The sequence below is a fragment of the Centruroides vittatus genome, unplaced genomic scaffold (genome assembly GCF_030686945.1).
Source record: "Centruroides vittatus isolate TY-2023 unplaced genomic scaffold, ASM3068694v2 contig_744, whole genome shotgun sequence".
In the NCBI taxonomy this organism is placed as follows: domain Eukaryota; kingdom Metazoa; phylum Arthropoda; class Arachnida; order Scorpiones; family Buthidae; genus Centruroides; species Centruroides vittatus.
Genome location: NW_027122480.1, coordinates 130,818 through 153,258, shown reverse-complemented (window position 1 = coordinate 153,258; position 22,441 = coordinate 130,818). Strand labels below are relative to the sequence as shown.

Genomic DNA, 22,441 nt, shown 5'->3' with positions numbered 1-22,441 from the left:
TATAAATATATATATTTTTTTAATATAAAATTTCTAATTCGACAACTAATTAAATAATAATTGGAGAAATGTGTGTCTATTTTTTATATAAATACTACTTAAAATAAAATAAAATAATATAATTATATATACTGGTATATAAATTTTATGCTATTATTATACTTAAGACGTCAATACAATACGAATTTGTAATAATAATATATTATTTAGACATCTTCAAAACAGAAAATATAACAATTTTGTAGAAACTTTCTTCTATACCAATGTACATGAAACATGCTCTAGAGTCTAGAGTCTAGATTCTAGACTATGATATGATGTATAAAGAGCATTGCAGTCGTGTGTCAATGCATTATCGCCTACGCTATTACTATTTATTATCTAATAAAGGGGAGCACCTTTTATTCTGTTAGAGGAGATATTGAAAATATATTTGTATGTAAAATTTTTTGTAAACACATCTTTAAACATATATACATATATTGTTGATTGAAAGATAGCATAGGCGTTTTATAATTGTATACAGTAGAGCGTCGATAAGTGGAACGCCGGTAAGTGGAATGACCGGAAAGTGGAACGATTTTCAGTCGGACTGTGTCGTGCTGAATCGAATGTTTTTGATACTAAATTTACTTCTAAAGTATAATTTTCATGTTTTTTATATTCTTTAATATATTTATTTTGTTTGTACAAAATGCAGAAATAATTTTTAACGATACGATAGCCTCGATGATTATTATAAAAATTTTCGTTAGGCTTAAAATCGACGAAAATTCAACACGAAGCGACACGCGACGGAAAAAAATTCATCAGGAAGCGATACGCAACGGAGAAAAATTTGAACATCGGACAGGTTAATGTATTTTTTCGTACAAAGTCGGAAACTGGAACAAATCATTAACTGGAAGGACCCCAGTCCCCAATTGGTTCCACTTATCGACGCTCTACTGTATTTTAAATTTATAAAACATCATCAGTTAGAATAAACGTCGAAGTATTCGTGTATTATAAATTTGAAATTTTTATAATATAATAAATTATTCTTTTAGTTCATACAATCTAATAATTTCTAACACTATATCCGGAATTTTTTTAACGCTAATAAAATTGTTATTAATAGAATATCATTAGAAAAATTAATTTTTTTCGAAGAGAATTGCATTAACAATTGAAATAAATTTCCTTTAGTACTATAGAATTAAACTTATAAACGAAATTTATCATAAGATTATCAAATTAATATGAGCAAAATATTTGTAGACAAACACTGAAATATTACATATGCATTCATATTACATAATCTTTACGTACATAATTGCGAGGTTTCGGCCGAAATTTTCATCTCTAAAACGTGAACGTTGAACGTCGAGCGTCTATTGACGATTTGATGAACACGAGATAAAACAATACGAGGGACGATAATGTTTTATATTAATACATATAAATTTATTTCCCGATTTTCTTTTGGTTTTTAGAAACTTTTTAAATATTATTTTCTCTTAATTTTTCAAATCTGATTGGCATTAAAATGAACGCCAGCACGCCGCCATTTAACACATATATAGCCAGTTCTACTCGATATAAAAACTGGAAAAGAAAAAGGAAAAGAAAGCTGTTATATATTGTAATCGCTTTTAAAATACACTCAAAATTCAAAATAATATTGATAAATATATTCAAAATATATACAGTAGAGAACCGAAAATCGGAATCAATTGGGGACTGGGGTCGTTCAGATTAGGGATTTGTTCCGATTACGGTCTATGTACGAAAAAATATACAGTATTAACCTGTCCGATGTTCAAATTTTTCTCCGTTGCGTATCGCTTCCTGTTGAATTTTTCTCCGTTGCGTGTCGCTTCGTGTTGAATTTTCGTCGATTTTAAGCCTAACGAAAATTTTTATAATAATAATCGAGGCTATCGTATCGTTAAAAATTATTTCTGCATTTTGTACAAACAAAATAAATATATTGAAGAATATAAAAACATGAAAATTATACTTTAGAAGTAAATTTAGTATCAAAAACGTTCGATTCAGCACGACACAGTCCGACTGGAAAATCGTGCCGATTACCGGCGATTCCGATTACCAGGGTGCCGATTTACGACTCTCTACTGTAGTACCGTACATATACTGTACAGTACTGTACATAAATACAGTACATGGATATACAGGAATTTATATTATTTTTAATTATTGTAAATTATTTAATATATATACAATATAATTTATTTTAATTATATTTAAATGAAATAATCGCAAATATATATTTTTATCGCTATTATTTCTAATTTATATATATATATATATACAGTATCATACTGTACTTTTTTGTTTTTTATATGTAATTCTAGGAACGCCCGCTAGGTGTTTATGCGTACTTCCGGACGAGGTACGATCTGCTTCGAAGTAAATTTGGATACACAAAGTCAGAAATGGTAAGAAATTTTTCATTTCCTTGACGTTATTTTAAATTGGAAAGTTAAAATACAATCCATTTCAATTAATAAGATAACTTTTTAACGATTTATACATCTATTTCCTCATCATTTTAATTGATTTTATAAATGCAAACGTCTAAATGTTGTTTATTTTGACAAGACGATCAAAATTAAACTCCATTTCTTAACTGTAAATGTCACATATGTCTATGGGAGCGTTACGTTGATGCTTCACTGATTTAATTCATTAATTTTTCATTTATACGCTTGATTACGTAAATTACTCTAATCTTTAATATTTTATCTTAAATATTACACACAATTTTTCTAAAATTTTATTTTAACGGCTTTAAAATTAAGATTCGTGACATTTAAGTACCAAGGCGGAGTTATATTATCACTGAGATACTTCTCAATTTCATAAACTGTCAAAAATGCTTGTCTGCAGAGAAAAAAAGATCCTGTTCTGACATTAAATTACAACCAGAACAGACAATTATGTTTTATAAACATAAAATTCTATGTTTTATATTATATTTTATCTGTAAGTTTCTCATTGTGTTGCTGAAAACACCTGTTCGTTATTAAATAAGCCCTTCTCTGAACCAAAACTTGTATCTTTGCTTACACTTACCTACTCTAATATTGTTTAAGTTGTAGTTGTATTCATCAATTATTCATTTACTATAAATAATAATATAATTAACCTGATATTTATTAAACAACTAAAACGAAAATTGAAAATTCATTTTATGTTAGACATTATAGCTATTTTTCAGTTTTCTTATAATTTTAGAAAGAACTTATTTCTTTATTTTTGCATCCATTTGATGTTCATTGTTCCTTATGATAGATCAATATATCTTATGTCAAGATTGATTTATTGCATCTCATTATTTAATAAGTTTTTTAGATTAGAAAATCTAAAAAACAAATAATTAATTAGTTTTAAATTTTTAGAAAACTTTGGAAATTGATTAATGTCCATCACTATAAAAACTTTCAGTTATTTCTTGTAGAGAAAGATTTTTAAAAATTAAGAGTTGATTGTTTGTTTTAGATATTAAGAATGATGATTAATCGAGATAGTAAAAGATGTAAGATGCACTACATTTCATATAAAGATTTATTATTATTATTATTGTAAATTAAAATATATAAAAAATAATAAAGATATAAGATATAATATATAAACAAATAAAAGGATGTTTAGTATAATTTGATCCATTTAACAATTTAATTATTTGTATGCAAATATGTTATTTTTATCATCTTATATTTTTTTGTTTAAATTTTTTACATATCAAATAATTTATTATCTGTTGGCTATAAATTCACAAAAAAGAATGCATTAACAAAACTTATTTGATATATTAATTATAAATAATATAAGGTATAAAACACTAACCTTCTGACATAATAGTCATTTAACTTGTTTTACCCCCATTTCACATTTACAATTTCTATTATAGTTGAGTATTACATCATACCATATGGGATTAACCTCCATTCCATTAAACTAGTTAAGTAATGCTGTATCAGCGTGTAGTCGGAACAAAGCTGTTCGCACCTTTATTTTCTAGATCAGTCCTGGCCAAACCAAATTGTTTCGCGGGCCACTTTGATCACGCATAACATTATGTAACACAATTTAGGCAAACATGCTTTTAAAAAAGTAAAACAAATACAAAATGAAATAAGATTTTATTGTTATACCAACAGTTCGTACTCGCACTTGCGCATTATAACGACACATACAAATTTTCATTTATTTAGTTGTTTTAGTATACACAGAACGGGAAACAAAAGTTGTAATAGATATATAATATTGCTTAGCGGGCCACACAATTTAACATGATGGACCACGGGTTGGCCAGGCCTGTTCTAGATTATGATGGAAAAAAGAAACAAAGAATCATTCGTTCTCAACAGTGTATTTGATTTTTATTGGATCATTTAAAAGTACAATATAAAGTCAGAATAAGCCATTAATTAATTGCTATGCCAACGTCTTGTGAAATTCTGTCTATCACTATGGCCTTGGACCTACAGATTGACTCGTAGCGATCTTTATTGTAACTCTCTAAAAATACCAAGCCAGTTATTTTTTCACTTGACTCAATATAAGATAGGTAAGACCAATGGCTGTCTCTTTTTTCTCTATATCTATTTTGATTTTTGGAAGAGTTAAACCCTGTGATTTATGTATAGTCATCGAGTATGCTAAGGCTTAGCATACTCGATGACTTTTCCCTTACCCTTACAGTTTCCCCTTATCTTAGCAGCTAAGGTAAGCGAAACTGTCTACAAGATCGCAATATACTGCCATCGTTTGAAGAGCATGTTATGGGGATTATTGGAAACAGATTGCCATAGATCAGGGATGGCAAACCTTTTTGTGTTTGTGTGCCATATTGTAAGCATACTTAGCTTTAAAGATGTTAATGCATGCCAAAGTTTCAGACTTCGAATAACGATATTTAAAGAAATTAAACGAATACGCTTAATTAGATAAATGTAAAAAAAGCTGATTGAAAAAAGGACGATCAGATGATAAACTGAAAGGATGATTGAAAAGGACAGAAATCGTATGATACATTACGTGCCAGATGATTTCTCCTTACGTGCCATTTTGGGCATGCGTGCCATAGGTTCGCCATCCCTGCCATAGATGAAAGGTCCCTGATAGCTATACAATTCCACTAAAATAAACAGAGGAAGAGCTGGAGGGTGAGCATTAGGAGCATATATATTGTAGTGTATAATTCCAAGTGAACTATTGATGAGACCTCCTTGCACCCATAAGTTGACTCTCAGCATGATTCTGGCATTAACTGACAGATTCAAATATTTGGAGAGACCAAGAGCTGCGTCATCTTTGGATGAAGTCAGGGCAATATCTGGAGTGTTTTCAGATGCTATATAAGCAAGAGGGCAGCCAGTTGACTGCAAGTAGTCTTTGTTGCATTGTTTAACTTGCTCGTTTGTTGGATATAGCTCTACTGCCATATGGAACTGATCAAGTTCATCTCTGGATAAATAGGCTCGATTTCTTTTTGTCAGAATGTTCGGATCTGTATCAGAGAAATCACCCGAAGCTAGATGTAAGACATCTGTGAAGAAACTATCTGCACTATTTTGTCTATGAGAATTACTAAATTCAATGAACTTCTCAAAAGAATCAAATGGGAATGTAATGTAATGTCCCAACTTGGTCCCTACCTTGTTGGGACATTACACTCAAACCTGTTTTTGTGCGAATTTTTATTTGTGCAATTTGTTTTGTGTGATTTTTTGTGTGCGGTATATGAATTTCAATCAAATTGGTATAGTGCACAAAAATAATTGCACAAAACACATTGCACGTATAAAAGATCGCACAAAAACAGGTTTGAGTGTACATTGTAAAAAACACTCGAGGAGAGAGGAGTATCTTTAACAGGAGGAAGCTGACAAAAATCACCAAACAAATAGATAAAGAATCCAGCAAATGGCATCTTTCTCGGGATTTATCTTCTCTCGATCATGTAAAGCGTACTTGCACCAATCATTGACATTTCATCGATGATGATGAATTTGAGTGACTTCATCTCAATCTGGAATTTCTGTGCAGCTTCTTCATTTAGAGATTGAAATTTCATACTAACGATAGGAAGATGAAGGAGAGAATGGATCGTAAAGCCATCAATATTGATCACTGCTGCTCCACGTTTTAAAAAGAAAACTTTTTTAAACTTATTATTCTATAAAGATTCTTTATATTTGTTGTGTATCTAGTTAGCGATAACATTTACCTTTCAAAATTACTGTTTTAATGCTTGTCATATTTTCTGACCACTAGATGACGCTTCTACATGTGCGTGCAGGAAGCAACTAACACTTGACTTCGTACATTCCTTGTCAACATTATAACTCTAGAATGAGTTGTCCGATCTTGATGAAATTTTCTAGAACGACTTATCATCACTCAAAGATGAACTGATTAAAATTTCAACTCTCAAAAATGATTCATACTGAAGAAAAACTCCTATCACAGTAGGAAGTAGCAGTATTTTGAACTAACCAAATTTCTTAACATGTAAAACTTTATATCCCCAGATGGGACAAAAGTACAGTTACAAACTGAGTTTGAATTAATGAGGATTTCCTGTAGATACTTTCAGTTAAATTATAGAATATTCTGATTAGTTCGATGAGCTCTGCTGTAAAGATTATTTAATTTAAACACTTTTTAAAGTTTAAAATGATTTCAAGATGACAATATGATAAAGAAGATGGAAAGTTATTGTACTGTATATGCAGAAGAGCCATGTTAAAGTAATAATATACATGTAATTAATGTTTTTATATTTTGTTTTGTCATGATTTCAAATGAGAATCTGTTACATTTTATTATTTTTAATATTGCATCGATATGGATAATGGAGTGAAACAGATTTTTTTTGAAATTAAAATCAAAACAACCTATGGATATTTATTCTTTATGATGAATATGAAGGTTAAATTATGTGTAGGGACTTATTACATTTCAAAAATATTAACAGGCTGAACTTAAATAAAAAGTTTCATGGAAATTAAAGACTGGTAAATAAACTCTGGTGTCTCACTTTTTAACTATGGTGTGTCTCATTTTTTCCCTAAAGTGTGTCATATTTTCTATCTCATTTTGAAATGCACAAAACTCAGACAAAAGATGATACATGCAATAAAAACAACTAGCAGCTGAAAGCTGCATTTCTGTACTACGAGGGTCATTCTAAAAGTAAAGAACATTTGTCTCTCTAGATATTTTTGTTTAAGATAATGAAACGAAACTTATTTTACAACACACATGATACCTTAGCTATTTTTCTGCATAGTCGCCATACAAATTTAAACATTTGTCATAGCGTATCATTAGCTTTTCTATGCCTTCTGCACACTCAGTTACCGCCAAGTTCTTGAACCAGTCATTAACGGCCTCTTTCAGTTTGTTGTCACTTCCAGTGTTTCCCAGTCAAAAAAGTCTTCAATTTTGAAAAAAGATGGTAATCACTCGGAGCCAAGTCCGGGCTACAAGGAAAATGTTCAAAAACTTCCCATTTAAACTGCAGAAGCAAGTTCTTCGTCAACGCAGCAGCATGCAGATGCATCTTGCTTCTGCAGTTTAAATGGGAAGTTTTTGAACATTTTCCTTGTAGCCTGGACTTGGCTCCGAGTGATTACCATCTTTTTTCAAAATTGAAGACTTTTTTGACTGGAAGTGACAACAAACTGAAAGAGGCTGTTAATGACTGGTTCAAGAACTTGGCGGTAACTGAGTGCAGAAGGCATAGAAAAGCTAATGATACGCTATGACAAATGTTTAAATTTGTATGGCAACTACACAGAAAAATAGCTAAGGTATCATGTGTGTTGTAAAGTAAGTTTTGTTTCATTATCTTAAACAAAAATATCTAGAGAGACAAATGTTCTTTACTTTTAGAATGACCCTCATACATACAAATTTATAATTAAATATCCATGTCTTTTGCAGACATATACATAGAAAAGTTAGTTGAACTAACAGAAAAGTTTTTGCACCTATTTTTGTAGTGTTTCTTAAAAATTAAAAAGTCTCAATGAAATCATAGTCATTTTCATTCAGAAAAGTTATGTTAAAAAGCACTAAATAAACTTTATTTTGTATTAATACAGGACAGATCAGACAAAGATTAAGTAAAATTTCACAACTCTCATATTTACCAATTTTTTAGGCTGTCTCATATTTACTCACATTGACCCTAAACTGTTCAGTAGTTATATTCAAAAATACTTTTAAGAAAATTCAGTATTTCAGTTTATAATCTATTATCACAGTCACACTCACATATTAGGTTTAATAAATCATTGTGTACAAAATTTATAACTTTCTTGCAGTGTTTGTAAATTTTCTTAGATTTAAAACTTCAGATAAAAGAGAAATTTTCTATAATTATATGTATATCAGTTTACTGAGTCCTGGTTATCAATAATAAAAAAAAAAGATAAAAAAACAGTAATTTCAATAGTCATTTTAGCTAATTAAATAATGCCAGAGACTTTGTTCTTAACTGATATATCTTAATTCATTTAATGAATTGTCATCTGCTAACTCATGTCATTTAATAGATTTAAGTTGTGTGACACAATATTTAGTATTCAAATTTTGTAAAGACTAATCAAATGGGTGATTGTACATCTCATCTCAAAACAAATTTTATTAACAAGTGTTTTTTAGACATAGGAAATAAATTTTCTTTTATGAAACAAATTCAAAAGTGGATATTACACTTAAATAGTATTTGAGTTTTGTTTTAATAGAAATTGTCTATATATAATAATTTATTACAAAACTAAAATAGTAATGTTTGCTGAATATAAATAATCACTTATTTTGATAAATACTGAAAAGGGGTTTTGGACAAATAAAACAAATTTGTTATGTCATTCAAATTCAACATTCACTTGAGGTCAAGAATCACTCAGAAGATAATTTTAATTCAGATCTTTTATTTTTTATAAATTTCAGATCAGCAATTTGGAAGGATCAGCAAAAGCTTCAATCTGAAATGCATATAAATAAAAAAAAAATAAGTGAATTAAAATTGTCATCTTAGTGATTCTTGACCTTGGGTGAACATCAGATTTGAAGGACATAACAAATTTTTGTTTATGTCCTTCAAATCTGATGTTTGTGGTTATCAAAATAAATTATAATTTATAAATAAGTAGCCAGAAGCTATTAAATATTCAGTTTTATCAGAATATTACTTTTGAAAAAATAAGGACAATATGAACAATGTTCAAGTCTTTTAAATCTTCTTTCAATCCATTCAGGAAATAAACAGTAGGTGACTTGAAGCAAAAAAACTTGATAAAATTGACTGAAAATCCCTATTAAAAATTACACATTAAAAGAGGATTTAAAGGACTTGAACATTGTTCATATTGCCCTTATTTTTTCAAATGAAAATAATCTTGGGCTCATATATGATTATGTAAATGATCCTTAATTGCCCAAAAAATCCACAGAGAACTTTCAGTTAAGTTCTATTATATGACATGAGTGCTGTTGTGAAAATTTTAACATCTCTTTAATGTTTTGTAGACATTGAATTTTACAATGAAAGGTTGATGTCAAGATCATTTTTAATGGTGTTTATTGATCAATTTTATGAAGTTTTTTGTTTCAAGTCACCTACTGTTTAGTTCCTGAATGGAGTGAAAGAGGATTTAAAGGACTTGAACGTTATTCATATTGTCATTATTATAAGTTTGAACATATCATGAATAGTTAGAATAGCATTAGTTACATTTTTACACTAACTTTTTTCTTTAGAATGCACATAATTTCTTCAGTTTCATGTTTTTTTAAATTAAAAGTCAATTTTAAATTAATTTTGTTTTGAAATTGTTTATCTGACAATGATTCTCAAACCTTTTAGTGAAACACTTACATTTTTGTAAAAGCAATCTTGCACTCACTACACTTTTCATGAAAGCATATTGAATTATAATTATTTTAGAATGTATTTTATTGTAATAAAACTAAGGTTTTCTTAGAATTGTGTACTGTTGAAAACTATTATAAACAAAACAAAAGTAAAATAATATAGAGATACTTTTCACTAAATGAAATCAAATTTTTATGATGTAACAATTTCATTATAGTCATAGCCACAATGATAACTTACAATGAAGCCTAACAATTTCAATGAAATAAACATGGAAGTTAGTGTATTTAATGCCATATTGTAAGAAACTTGTAGATAAAATATCAATTACAGGTATACCTTGAGTTACGTTGTTTCGAGTTACGTCGTTCTCGATGATACGTCATTTGTCAAAAAAGTATATGGAAAAAATAAAAAATCAAGTTTGTCATTTTATTCGACTTTACATCCGTCCGCCACAAATATTAAAGTCGTAATATCACTAGAAAAGCATTAAAAGTACATAAAATCATTTTAAAATATGTACATTTACAGTAAATGTTAATATAATCATCATAAATCCTAGAGTACGAAATATGAAAACATTTGTGTTTCTGTGTTGTCATCTTATTTAGCGGTCTTTAAGTGTTCATTATTGGCATTTTCCATGGTAGTTTCAATATCTACCATTTTGTGTTGTTGTCAGCGCCACTCGATATTGGTAAATTTAACATAAATTAGTTTATTTTCTACTATCACAAAATAATTTTAATAACTGTATTTGTTATTTAACCTTAAAAAATCATCTTATTTTATAATGTCTTAGAGAAACCACATTCACAAATAAAGAGTCTGCGATGTACTGTAAACATCACCAAATTGTAAACATGTACTGTACATTTACAAGTATTTACAGTACATGTATTCATAAATTTAGATTACTTTTTTTCTGTACTATATTAAAACTAAAAATTTATTTGTTTGTAAGCTTAAAATAGATTCTTATTAGCCATATATTATTAAAAATGCATTTATAAATAAAATACAGAACTGGGAATGGTAATTTGTGGTTTAGTCTAGTGACAAGTAAATTCGACTTATGTCGCCTCTCCTGGAATCATTTACCGACGTAAGGTGAGGTATACCTGTATGTGTAGCAATTGTATTGAATATAAACAATAATATTGATCATTTCTTCATGCTACCAAAGATAGCATGCTGTGACCCACTAGAAAGCTTCATCCTACTGTTTGAGAACTACTGATCTATGTAATTCATAATAATATTTTCCATGTAAAAGTATGTTTTATGCATAAGGTATTTAACAAATAAACTAACATTATGTAGTTAGATAACTTTCTTTTGAAGATTTCTGTTTGCTAAACAAGTTTGATAATTACATTTTTGGCTAATATCATAATAAAAATAGTTTTCTTATAGAAAAGAAAATGAACTTGAATAGGCAAAACTCAAATTGAAAAAACTGAAAAGATTATAATAATAACTGTTTCATTTTACATTATATTTTGATTATTGATATGAAATAACTTAAAATAATAGTTATAGAATAAAAAATATTTAAAATAGTAAAATATAAAAACTCTAATGCAATACATGTATGAACATTTATTGTATAAAAATAAGAAACAAAATTAATATATGTGAAAATACATAAACACTTAATAAAAACAAATATAATATTAAAGAAAAGTAAAACTGTAATTATTTTATCTGTAATATTCAGTTTCTTTATAATAATATATTATAACAGAGGTGGGCAAGCAAGAGTTCAGTGGGAGCCTAAATGTAGGTTTTGCAAAAAGCATGGGAGCCGCAGTTCTGTACTGTCGTGGCGGATAGTATGGTAAAGCAGGGAAGGATAGGGTATCCCCATCCGGGTTGAGAACTTGTTTTAAAAGAATAGATTTGAAATGTCAATTTAATTTATTGCACCATAATTATTACTAAATATAACATATATATAATTATATATTTTCACAAAATTGTGGAAATAAAATTGTAAAAATAATAATAAAAAGCAGAAATTAACACTTTCAGCAAGAGCCGCACTTGCCCATGTCTGTATTATAACAACCAAGTCCAAATTCAAGAGTTGATTGATCAACAGGAGAACCAAGAAATTTTTTTAATGAAATATGTGCTGCTCACTTGCCAAATTGATTAACTCCTTAAAACAAAAAGCAGAGAAAAATGACAAATTAATGTATGTCCTTTTTATTATTACAATTTTCGTGTGATTGAGGGAGTTAGTCAATTTGGCAAGTGAAAAACATAACATCAAATTCAGTTTTCACATTAACGTACATTTTTTATTAAAGATTTTTCACAAAAAATGAATAATAACTATTCTGGTACTGTTACAATGGTTGTTATTATTATTTTGTTTAAATCAATTATTCAGCAACCAGTGGCGTGCCGTGACATTTGATGATAGGGAAGCTGTGTTTCTGTAAGAAGCCGACTTCCAGGGGCAATCAGTTAATTGCGCGTCAGTAATAATCTAGGGTCCATTCGTACATAGGTGGTGGCTGTAGAGACAAAGATGACAAGTATCTGACAAAAACCGTTTATTTTAACATAAAATAAACATACACTATGTACAAAATAGTTTGCTTTAGGACAATCGGCCGTTCGGACGTCCTGAGCGTCGATGTGGTTCTTTGATGGTCGATCGAAGGTGGCTCCGGGACAGTGGCGTTGACGAGTCCGTAAGGCACGGGGAGACTTTGTCCGTTGGAGTCGGGGACACGGTCTAAGTCCGAAGTGGCACAGGTTACAGGTTGGCACAATAGACGAGAAATTTTTTTTTTTTTTTTTGCGCGTTGACACACGGGTTTTGGTTATTCGGAACGTTAACCGAGTGCCAGGTGTCCTCGATTGTCGGAGATTATATCAATCTCCGTTCTTTCTTTCATCCATTTTGATTGGTCGTTCTCCCTCAATCACGCTTCCCTAGTGGTGGATCCATGGTTACTAAACGTAACGAGACTCTTACCTGGAGAGTGAGAAAAGTCAAAATCGAAGATAAATTCGATCTTCCACCGATCATAGAACGATTCCTTCCGCGATTTATGGTTTCTGCCTGGCAGTTTGATATAAACAATGGGTGTCCGACTACAAGCGACTTTTACTTATGTTTTTTTAAACTAATAAATTTTTCTCTAAATTAACCGTTTTTTCGCGTCTTTCGTGACGGGTCAGACCTGTCCGGTACATGACATTTCCATAAAAGTTTTAAACAAATACTGGAAATGACAAAAATAAACAATTTATGTATTTTAGTTGTAAAATACAAATAATACATAGGCCTACATAATACAAATTGATACGATACAAACAATGATAGAAAAACTTTTTAAAATTTTTTATAAACTAACTTTATTCGGCGATTTTTTCCGCAAAGTCGTTAATTACTTTATCATAAAAGTCGCTGGTCGTCGACTCCATCAACGCATTTGAAAGCTCTCTTTCTATCGAAAGCAACGCTAGCGACGACAATTTTTCCCTCTGACCGAGTGTTCCTGGCCAATGTATGAATTTGCTTCGTGGTCGAAAAACTGCGCTCAGCAGACCCACCGGTAAATGGTACCGTAAATATTAATGATATTAAATCATATAATTCTTTTAGTACGTCTTTGTTCGGATCGACATTAATTATAATATGTTTTATGTTTAAGAGTTACTTGTCAATATAGTCCGGACACGAATATAAATACTGCGATTCGCTACGTAATTTAGATAAATCAAAAAATTTCCCATAAAATTTACTTAATTTAAAGAATTAAAATACGCTCGGAAAAATTGTTAATAATTTTAATATTATGAAAAACATCTAAAAGTGATAAAAATTCTAAAGATTTTGTCTGAAAATCTGTCAATATAATTATAATTTTCTTTTACTTATACTGTAATTAAATATAACTTTGCAATAAAACGTGCATAATGTACAAATGTACAAAATGTACATAAAAATAACATTGAATACTCTTTATTTTTTAAATCTTAAACAATTCACTTAGTCAGATAGCTCCCTACCAAGTGGCTAAGGGATAGAATCGTTGGAAGCGTTACACGTGTGTAGTTTCCACCAGCTAAACCGGCTGAGGTTGGTGCTCTGTAAAGCGCATGCGCCAATGCCCTCTGGCCGCTTTACACCATTCAGTTATCCTCGCCTTGAAAGCTGTCTTGGAAGCGCTTCCATTCCGCCACTGACATTCGAATATACAATAGCAATCTTATCGTTTTTTTCACATATAGTATAAAATTTTTTAATAAGATACATAATGCAGTTATAATGAAATATTAATTTTAATTAATTCAAAGTACGTTAAAATATGAAAATTTATATTTTAGAAAATACAAGGGAAGGTCATTGGAAGGTGGATGCGGCGCTTCCACCGCTTCCAATGACGGCACGCCACTGTCAGCAACATAAATGATGTCTTCTTCATGACATGTATTTGAGGTCATCATGTTGATTTGTTCTTAAATTTTTATAAGAATCATGTTTAATAGGAGGAATGAAAAAATTATTTTTAGTTTTATCCATCTTGATGTAACGGGTATAACTTTTCTATTTTCTAAAAACAATTGTCACCAAAATAAAAACAATTGTTCAATATTCCACAAGTATACTTACTTCTGCAGCAGTTGGACTGTAACTAACTAATTTCTTTTACTTACTTTTTGTGATGAGATAACATTAAATAATTTACCGTTATCTACAAAACACTGATAACACACACTGCAGCATTGCAATTGCAGTGTGTGCTGGTGGATTAATGTTACAGTTTGGAGTTAATTAGATTGGCTTCTGAAATAAATAAAAATTTTTTCGATGGCCAATAAAATTTTGTCATTAAGTTGATCCTTATTATTAGGAAAACTTATTATGAATATAAAAAGTTACAAGTATAACAAGTGTTTTCACACTAAAATTTTAAAAAATTCGAAATATGGAGTTAATTGATTTGGCTTGTGAATGGCTCATATGTAGGAGGCGATCTTTTCTTCACAAGTAGTCATAATGAGCAATCCAGTTTGTGTGTCTTGGCTTTTAAAAATCACCTATGGCATGCAGTGTTTCTTGGAAGCTCAAGTATTCCTGACTGCTTGACAAATTTTTATATCTTGTTTGACGTAGTGTATGAAGCTTTCTAGTTAACCTTACCATACCAGCCAACTATAAAAAGCAGTATGCTTTTTAGAGCAGGTTGCTTTCAAAATGGAAATCAGCACTTTAGCACATTACAAACTGGTTATATTTGTCCATTATCAATAGTTTGAGATCATTGACCCAAATGTATCATTTAACTATCAAAACAATTTATAATGGCATCTTATCAAAAGGATGATACTGTGCCAATCTGTAGATTGAGCAAATGGCTCTTTCTTTGCATTTGTTTGGTCTAGAACAGAGTTTGGACTTGAGTTGCTACTCGAATTTTTGCTTTATTGCCTCAGCAATGGCTTGTTCCAATGGACGTTTTTTCCTTTCCAAAATATGTATAGTTTGTGATTCCCATCATACAATGTAAGATGTTATTGTGCCTCATTAGATCAAAAATAAAGTGTTGCTACTACTGATGAGATCAATATTCTGCACATCATACCTTCTGTAAGAATTGTGATCTTCTAATGCTATATGAGTAGTAAGCCAAAATGTATTCCATCACATACGGTTCCAAGTTTATCTTCAAAAAGAAAGCCAAATCTTCATTTTGAAGAGAAACTTGAAAAGTTTGACTGGTTTAAGAATGCCTCCAGAAAGACGGTTACTGCATACTACTGTCCCATAACTGTGGAAGACCCACACTCAGAAATTTCTGGCTACCTCCCTGATAATTCATTTTTTATTTCTTCACTTGTAAATGTTTTTTTTATTGACTCTTAAATATCCTTATTGTAGTTTATTTCAATAAATTTAATACTTTATATTTCACATTTTATTAAATGAATTTTTAATATAATTTAATATGAATTTAACTGAAATTAAAAGTTAGTGAATATTAATCATTTTTTCAATATTTTATTTTAATAGGATTATATTTCACATTTAATATTTTCTTGTCATGTGGATTAATGAAATAAGTAAAAAACAAACAAAACTATTGCAGGTAGGTTTTAATTTACATTTCTTTCTTAATTAAGATAAAAATATATAAATAAAAATAATTTACAGTAAAATAATGTGTAGCAAGTATTTGAATTTAAATACCTAATGATTTTATGTGAAAGATTAAAGACATATTAAATGCTTTTAATAAATGATACTTATTTCCATAAACATAGTTGAAAAATGCATTGATGGAGTTATAGAACCAAAATCATTTTCATATTCAAAATAAACAACCCTATTAACCCGATGCAATGCAACAACACACCACATAGCCTGATGATTTACGACAGTGGTTGGTGTGTTGTCATATTCAAAACATCATAATCTATATCAGAGGTCAACAACCTTTTAGCAGTATTGTACTGAACCTAAGTTATAGTGTTATTTTGGGTGCCAACATGATTCTACCAGTTTTTTGTTATATACAGGGTGTCCTAAAAAAGTGTACTCACTCTTTGACTGACCGTTACTAATATATTAAGTTTTGATTTAGGTGTTTATTGACATAGATGCAAATCTAATAAGTTAAAGAAAATTTAATGGCATTATAGAAAACATTAGTCTTTTCTTCTAGCCTAGTTTACTCATTCTTGCATGTTTGCAAATGTTCAAACTGGTTTCCACCATTTTACAAACACAGTTGATAATGCAGATCAATGGATTTAACAACATTGTGGAACATTTCATTTGGAATTGTGAGACATTGCCTTCCAATTTCTTCTTTTAATTGATTGATTGTTGCTGGTTTTGCAGCATTAAAAACATATGAGTATTGGATTGATAAAGAGTGAGTACATTTTTTGGGACACCCTATATATTATCAAAATTGATCCGGTTATAATGGACTTCAAAAGTATATAATTTTGAAGTTAAGTTGTTAATTTAATTATGTTCTTACATGTGTAGTGCATGCACAACATGTAGATGACAACATGGAGCATAAATGCATGAACTGTAATATAAATTACAACCAAGAGATTCATTTTTAATGTACCATGGCTTACATTAAACTATGGCTTCCATTTAAATGTGTAATTAACAAGCAGTTATTTATTGTGACATTGTAACAATGCTGGACTGCAATTTTTAATCAAATTTTTAATTTATTTAATTTAAAATATATGCTCTCCTGCTCAAATTAGTAGTGTCTTACCCCTGTACATCACATTTTTCCTGTTAGCAATGGAGTCATGCTGACCATCTCTCTAACTCCTTACAGGGGAAAATTTTTGAAAAGAAATAATGTGACATCCAGTTTGAATTGGAAGTTCATATATAGTTAATCAGGGCCTCCTGTTCCTAAGCTTTCCATATCTGGTCTTGAATTTCATTTATCTAACAGTGTTCTTGAGATTAAGGAAAGGCAGACAGATGGACAACAGTGGGAATTTATAGGTCTACACTTTTTTCATACTGTAGCCCAGTAATTAAAACCCAATTTTTATTACATTTCTATTCAAAGAGAGTGCCACTGAGAATCATCTTGCGTGCCACAAGTTGCCAACCCCTGGTCTATATTATATAGAATCCAACAAACTTATTTTTGAAGAGTAAAATAATGTAGACTGTTTGAAAAATTAGAATAAAACTAATACACTATAAGATTAAAAAAAAACTCTATATATGTTGATTTAATATGATATAATGTCATTTGATAATTTTGAGATGGAATTGTTCCTATTGTCATGAGGGATCTGAATTTTAATTCCATTCATGTTATTTTTTATTAGTAATATAGGTCAAAGCTTTATTTCTAATATTTAACCATTGATTGAAACTATTGAAAATCTGGATTACACATAAAAAAGATTGTTACAAAAAAACTGTTTATTTTTATTAATATAAATAAGATCTCATTCTAATAGTTGTTTTATGTTTTTTACTATTATTTGATCATGAAAATTTAATAATTAAATCTCATGAATTAAATTTTCCTTTAATAATCAAAAATATTTATTATATAAATATTTTTATTTACTTTTATATTTAGTATGCATTTAAAAAATTTTATTTTCAGGAAAAACAAATTTAAATAATTTCTATTTCAATAACATGTTTTATAATTTAAGAACTAATACATTTTATAAAATTTAAGTTAATACTGAAGCTCAAAGAAATTTTCATGCAGTAAAGTATTATTGTAGACTATGCATATTTATTCACATCAAATATGTTTTGTGAAATGTGTAAATAATGAATGAAGTTTATATTAAATACATTAAAAAAATTTAATGTAATTTGTAGTTCTAATTTTATACATTATAAAAATAGTTTCATACAAGAAAATAAATAAATATTTAAAATTATCAGAAATTTTCTGCCTTATTTGTTAATTACAGTAGAATTTTGAGTAACTGGCCTAAACAAAAGTGACAATGGACTTGTTAACAAAAATCTAAATAATATCAAATGGTATCTGTCAATAGCTATATTTTGAAAAAATTGTTAGGTTTATTTACATTTTAATTTCATTAATATTAAGTTTATAACTGCTTGCTGCTTAAGTTTTCATAATGTTCACAACTTAATGGAATTTTTAATGAAAGTCATTTTTCAAAATATTTATACAATAGACAATTTTTGTTACCAGATAAACAAATATATAACTATTTACAATGAACAGATCATTCATTTTATTAATATATTACAATTAATTAATTATAATATCAATATAAATAACATTACAATATAATGCATTATATCAGGGATGGGCAACTGCAGCCCTCATTAATATTTTTTGCGGCTTGTGTCGCATAAAATATGAATAAATATATCAATTTCCCAGCTTAAGAAAGTGCACAGCAAAAATTCAAACGTTATTTTCTACAACTTATGTATGTGAATTGTTTTTCAATGAATTTAGTAAAAATTAAAACAAGAAACCAGCTAACAGACACACAGAAACTAGCAGTGACTAATATTTAACCAAATATTTCCGATGTATTATGTTTACATCAGTTCCAGAAACTAAATTAATTATACCTATACCAATTTATAATTATATATGAATAAATAATTGTGATTTACTGACATTTTTTTTCCACTTTTCTCTTGTATGCAGCCTGCGTCAGTTCAAAAGTCTTGAAATGCAGCCCTTACATAAAAAAAGGTTGTCCATCCCTGCATTATATTATATTATTATTATAATTATTATATAATATAATAGTTGTAATAAAAAACATAATATTTATAATATCAAACATATTGATAATTAATTTATAAGAGAACATGAAAATCATTTATCCATCTCATATTTTACTTTCTCTGTTCAGATTTAAAGAATTACATTCTGTGGAAAACAAAATTAATTGAAGTAAAACACATTGAAAATTATTTTAAAATTTATTACATATAATAATTATGAAGTTGAATATAAAAATTGTTATATTCTTTTTTTCTTTATAGATTTATCTTCCATTTTCACTCTACATAGAATATTTTTATTTATTACAAGGAAAAATCAGGTAACTAATAAATTCATTTTAAAGTTTTCATGTAATCTTGAATGGGTCATATTTACATAGTGTTTTTTCAGCTATCTAGTTACTGTGTTAAATAATGGAAAATATAAAACTAAATGAAAATAAATGTTAATTTGAAATATATATGAGAAGATTTAAACTTTAGAATTTAATTATTTTTAGTTTATTTACCTGTAATAGATTAGCCTATATGTATATTCAATTTGTATTTATTCAGGCTATCTGTAAATATTTAAAAAAAACATAAAATTTATATAGTTAGGCATAATGAATGTATATTTGTATTGTTTATTAGTACAATATTTTATAATTTGAATATTTTTAATATATTTTTTTTGTTAAAATATGATTAGTATATAGACAATCTTTGACTTTGGACAATTCATTCTTTCATACATAATATCTGTAAATCATTTTTTGTGTACCAAATTAAGACTTTCATACCTTTTTAGCCAACAAATAAAAATTTTTTTGCTATAATGTGTTAGTGTTTTCGGTTAACTTTAGTTTTGGTAAAAGTTTTTGTGAAAATTAATTTTTTAATCTATTTTATGTTTAATCTGTGATTTTTGTATTTTAAATAATAAATTATAAATTGTAAAAAAGTAAAACTTTTTTATAATTTAAGAGATGTGATGTTTTCTTTTTGGCTCTGTGGGAACAAAACTCTTTTTGACTTGCAATATTATTGTTTGACTTTTATTCAACTTTACACATTTTAGGAATATCATATTTACTCACATATAAGATGACCTTGCACATAGGATGAGATGTGACTTTAAAGATCAAAATAACGAAAATTAGATTTATTAATACAATTCTAATTTTATTTCGTTTAATCACAAGTAAAATATCAAATGAATGTAAATACACACATTGTCTCGCAAAAATTACTGGCATTTTAAACTTTAAGGAAAAATCTTATAAACTCGACAACCTAATTTGTTCATGTAAAGCTGGACAATTGGAAACTCTTTTTTGCCAATTCTTAACAGTTGAATCCACTCTCTGTCGATTACACTTATGAGTTTCTCTGAATTCTGATTTCCAAATAATCATTTGTTTTCACGTGGGAATGGATTAAAACTTATATTGGGTTCCCATGTAATTTTGGAATTTCAATCTGGAATTCAATTCAAAAGCTTTGCTTTTCCTATTGCTCCTCATTCCTTTAGGGTTGCCACCTATCCGGGTTTGACCCAGAGACTCCGGGATTCAGTGAGTTATCTTTGGGCTCCGAAGTTAATTAATATTTCTCCGGGTTGTGCAAGTTGAAATGAATATGTACAAAATTATATGCAAACCGTCGCGTATATTTCTTCCCCCATGTACCAAATTACTAGTGTGGTGGTCGTTAGCTTAAATACATAACATCTATAACTGGCATAGGTGCAATGCTGCTGCGTGCTATGTAGTTGTACTCTCTCTTGTGATTGTTCTGTCTAGAGATGTCTATTGAGAGTGACATGACATAGCCTACATAGGGGACAGTTTGATAATCAGTGTTCGTATTAGTTGATGATTAATGGTAAGTTATAGAATATAGTTACTCCTATTGTCCCATGCTCTAGTCAGTCTCGAGCAGGCTAAATAGCGTTACATAATAAACGGTTCTGTTGACCCTCAAAAAATATACACACTCAAACCTGTTTTTGTGCAGTGGATAGGAACCGCATAAAAGAAAACATATAAAAAAAATCGCACAAAACTTCACGAGTAGCTATAAAAATAGTTTTCACAACACAATTAAAAAGTCATTTTTTTTATGCGGTGAATACAGACCGCATAAAAAAAGTCTCACATAGAAAATACACTCAAACCTGTTTTTGTGCAATTTTTTATTTGCTGTAGAATAGTAGGAGGTCCTTTTTACCGAAATATTTATGGCCCAGGGGTGGTAACAAAACACTTATTGGCTTAAACAAAGTCAATCAATCTACAGAAGAGCGAATTAAAGCTAAGATCATGGAAAACTCGAATATTAACGCAAATTAATCGAATTTTTTGATTAATTACACCTAAAGGTGAATCTCGTATCACGAATTAACAGCAAGTCACTGACATACGCCTAAGGGATATACCAGCATGGAAAGGGTTAAAACAAAACAAAGCATGAGACTAATCGTCAACTATACCACACAAATAAAAAATCGCACAAAGAAAAACCGCATAAAAACAGGTTTGAGTGTATATATATATTTTTTGATTTTCAGATGTTTTTTGTCTCCAAATTTTTCCAAAAATTTTTTACCTGCATGAAAAAATTTTATCGCGATTTTAATCAACCTTTAATGATGAATGATTAACGCTTAATTGTTTTTTATGGGATTTTTTAAATCAAATTTCATTCATTGTTCTAAAGTTCTAGTGCACGGATTTTACTTCGGTAAAGTTATTTAAAGCTACTTTCTGATGTCAAAAACGACATCCAATAGATTTTTAATTTTTTTAATTAATAGATTTTATTATATATACGTTTAATTAAGTCGGGGGGGGTCGGAAATCGCAATAAAAAGTGTAATTTTCGAAAAATATTTAGAAATATATGGCCAGCTAGTATTCACCCTACTTTAGACCCTTCACCTCCTGAGACTTATTTGGAAACGTCCCTGGGTTTTTTTGGTTTCTTAAATCATCGTCTCCGGGCGAGACTAAGTTATGAGGTGGCAACCCTACACTCCTTGCTTACTCCTGACAATATACAAGAACAATTCAAATGACCCAGATAAAATACTTGTGTTTTTAAATACAAGAGGGTAAGCATCTGGTAAAAACTGCAAATACACAGTTCACAAAAATTATTTGCAAAAACGCAAAGAATCTTTTGCTCATGTATATAGGACGACCAAGGAATTTGAAGCTGTGATAAATGAATAAAAACCTTGTCTTATGTGTGAGTAACTACAGTACATTCTGTCTGAAAGTTAGAAACTGCCTATAATT

General features: G+C 29.1%; 2 protein-coding genes across 7 annotated transcripts in view; one reads left to right on the top strand and one right to left on the bottom strand.

Moving 5' to 3' along the window:
• Positions 1-2,378: 2,378 nt before the first annotated feature.
• LOC136981130 (katanin-interacting protein-like) overlaps positions 2,379-22,441 on the top strand; it is a 96,690-nt gene continuing 76,627 nt past the window's right edge. For 5 of the 6 annotated variants that reach the window (XM_067277406.1, XM_067277404.1, XM_067277405.1 and 2 more), the window contains exons 1-3: positions 2,394-2,441; positions 15,939-16,014; positions 19,422-19,480. In XM_067277406.1, coding sequence (XP_067133507.1) covers positions 15,970-16,014; positions 19,422-19,480 — 104 coding nt within the window. In that variant the 5' untranslated portion in view covers positions 2,394-2,441; positions 15,939-15,969. Of the gene's footprint in view, positions 2,442-15,938; positions 16,015-19,421; positions 19,481-22,441 lie in introns of all 6 variants that reach the window. The other variant, XM_067277407.1, reaches the window with a different exon arrangement.
• LOC136981128 (uncharacterized) lies at positions 5,043-5,453 on the bottom strand. Its single transcript, XM_067277400.1, has one exon. The coding sequence runs from the start codon at positions 5,451-5,453 to the stop codon at positions 5,043-5,045; it is 411 nt and encodes a 136-aa protein (XP_067133501.1).